General features: G+C 46.2%; 1 protein-coding gene across 1 annotated transcript in view; it reads right to left on the bottom strand.

Annotated features, from left to right (window-relative positions):
* The window catches only part of EMH_0053840 (uncharacterized protein), a gene marked incomplete at both ends in the record, with an annotated part of 7,924 nt that overhangs the window by 5,172 nt on the left and 586 nt on the right, over positions 1–2,166 (bottom strand). The window contains 4 exons of the mRNA XM_013497047.1: positions 97–273; positions 502–609; positions 941–1,112; positions 1,747–1,986. Of these exons, the coding sequence (XP_013352501.1) occupies positions 97–273; positions 502–609; positions 941–1,112; positions 1,747–1,986 (697 nt within the window). The remainder of the gene's footprint in view (positions 1–96; positions 274–501; positions 610–940; positions 1,113–1,746; positions 1,987–2,166) is intronic.

Below are 2,166 nucleotides of genomic sequence, written 5' to 3'. Positions count from 1 at the left end.
TATATATATATATATATATATATATATATATATATATATATATATATATATATATATATATATATGTGAAACACCGCAAGAAAGCCGTCTGCGTACCTGGTGCTGCGTCTCGCATGCCGTTGTAGAGGGCAATCCAACTTTTTCCGGCTGTCTCCTCGCTGGCCACGACTGCTCCTGACCACGCGTAGCCGTCACCAGCCCCGGGGCGGAACTGAATGGCCTGAGGCAGCTCGGAGTTCGCCCAGTAGACGGGGTAGCTCTGACCCGGGTGAACTGCGCATGCAGCAGACAGCAGATACACCAGAGAGAAACCAAGCAAGATGCCAGTTGAACTTGAAATAAAGCATACACTTCTCTACTGGGGACTGTTGCTGCATGGCTCCGTATGACGAAGGCTGTCTCCCTAGCTACCTCTTTTCAGCAAAGAGAACAAGCGACAAGGCATAAAAAGGAGGGAGGATTCTGAGCGGAGCTGTCGATACACTGCAGGCTGCGCCGTACCTTCAAAGGCAGGGCCTGGGGTGCCGTACTGCCGGAAGAAGAGAGGAGTATTCAATGCATTTGTTAAAATGAACTCTGGCACGAGCGAAACAACTCGACATATAGCCCCTGAGGAACAACAACGCACACTAGGCAACGCCTTTTTAAAATCTTTTGAAATTAGGTTTCTTCTTCTCCCCATTCTTCTTTGCTGTGCTCTTATTACTTGACTATACCACCAGAGAAACGGGTATAACCTCAGCTAGTGAAGGCAGTACAAAATGTAGTTGGACAAAGTCGTCGTCGTGTAATATGTGGCGGTTGTGAAGCGAATTGTGCTGGGAGTTGTGCAGCGATGCAGGGAAGAATGCATGCATGCATACATGCATGCACGCATGCATGTATGCATACATGCATGCACGCATGCAAGTTGGTGTGTGTTTGTGGGTGTGGGTCCCACCTGCTGTCTCAGAAGGATCCATCTTCTCGCTCCTGAGGCGCAAAGTGTAGCAACGGTCTTCAGCTTCGAGCACCGCGTGGCTGTACCCCCCTAGAGCCGGTACACTGACACGGCATTCCACTGGTTGCCCTGAACCTCTTCGTCTTGGCAGCAGCAGCGTAACGTCAGAGGTCTACGGAGACAGAAAAAAAAAAAAAAAACATTTCAGCCAATTGCAGCAACAGAAAAAACACTAGCTGTTCATACAGTTGTTGCACAAGTACAGATGATGTGCAGAAAGATGCATGCAAAACGACGTTTTTTCAGTTTTTCCTGTTTTTAATTGCTTTAATTCATGTAAGAAAATACGTCTGGCACAGTCAAATTCAAGTCGAGCAACGGCACAAAAGAAACAATCCAAAGAAGCTAAACAAATATACAGCACTAGTAGTAGCGTGTTGTGTAGTAGATGTAGTAGTGGTGATACTAATAGAGGTGGCAGCAGTAGCAACAAATGCATAAAAGGCGGGGAAAGCAGAAGATGAATGAAGGGGACGAGCCAGAAAAAGTGTATAAAGGAAAAAGAAGCAGAAAAGGAACGAAGGGAGAAGCAGCAGCAAGTGAATAAAGGAAAGCAGCAACTCAACAAAAGAGAAGAAGCAGCACATGCATAAACGGAGAAACAGCAGGAAGCGCAGCAAAGAAACGAAGCAGAAAATGAAGGTACTACACATCTACACATGCACAAGTATTGAAATATATATTTATATAATAAATAAATAAAAAATAAAAAAATATTATATTGAAAGCATAAATATAATACTCACAGTGGAATCGCCTAAGAGATACTGGCCGTCAAACTCAGGAAAGAAACGACCCTCCTGCACTGGGCGTACCCCCAGGCCAGTGCGATCGATGAAGGCGCGGGGTGCAGCGATGACAGCAAGCAGCTGCTGCTGAGAGACATAAGGAAGAAAAGGCATTACCTCTGCAGTATCATGCAGCACCTCCAATTCAACTGCAGCATGGTGCCCTGAAGGCAGCAACACGCGGCTGACCACCTCGTCCTGCAGCACAACCACGATCCACATGCACAGAGGAAGAGGAAGAAGAATATCTCTATCATCTGATGAGATAAAAGTGCATGCAACTCTGCAGCAGCAGCAGCAAAGTTGCATGCAAGTTTCGCAGCAGAGATGAAACTGATGCAGCAGAGCTGCAACGCATGCAGGGTATTGTATTGTACC

The sequence above is a fragment of the Eimeria mitis genome, genomic scaffold (genome assembly GCF_000499745.2).
Source record: "Eimeria mitis Houghton genomic scaffold, Emh_scaff2440, whole genome shotgun sequence".
Lineage (NCBI taxonomy): Eukaryota > Apicomplexa > Conoidasida > Eucoccidiorida > Eimeriidae > Eimeria > Eimeria mitis.
Note: the sequence above shows the minus strand (reverse complement) of the source record. Positions and strands in the feature narration are given on the sequence as shown.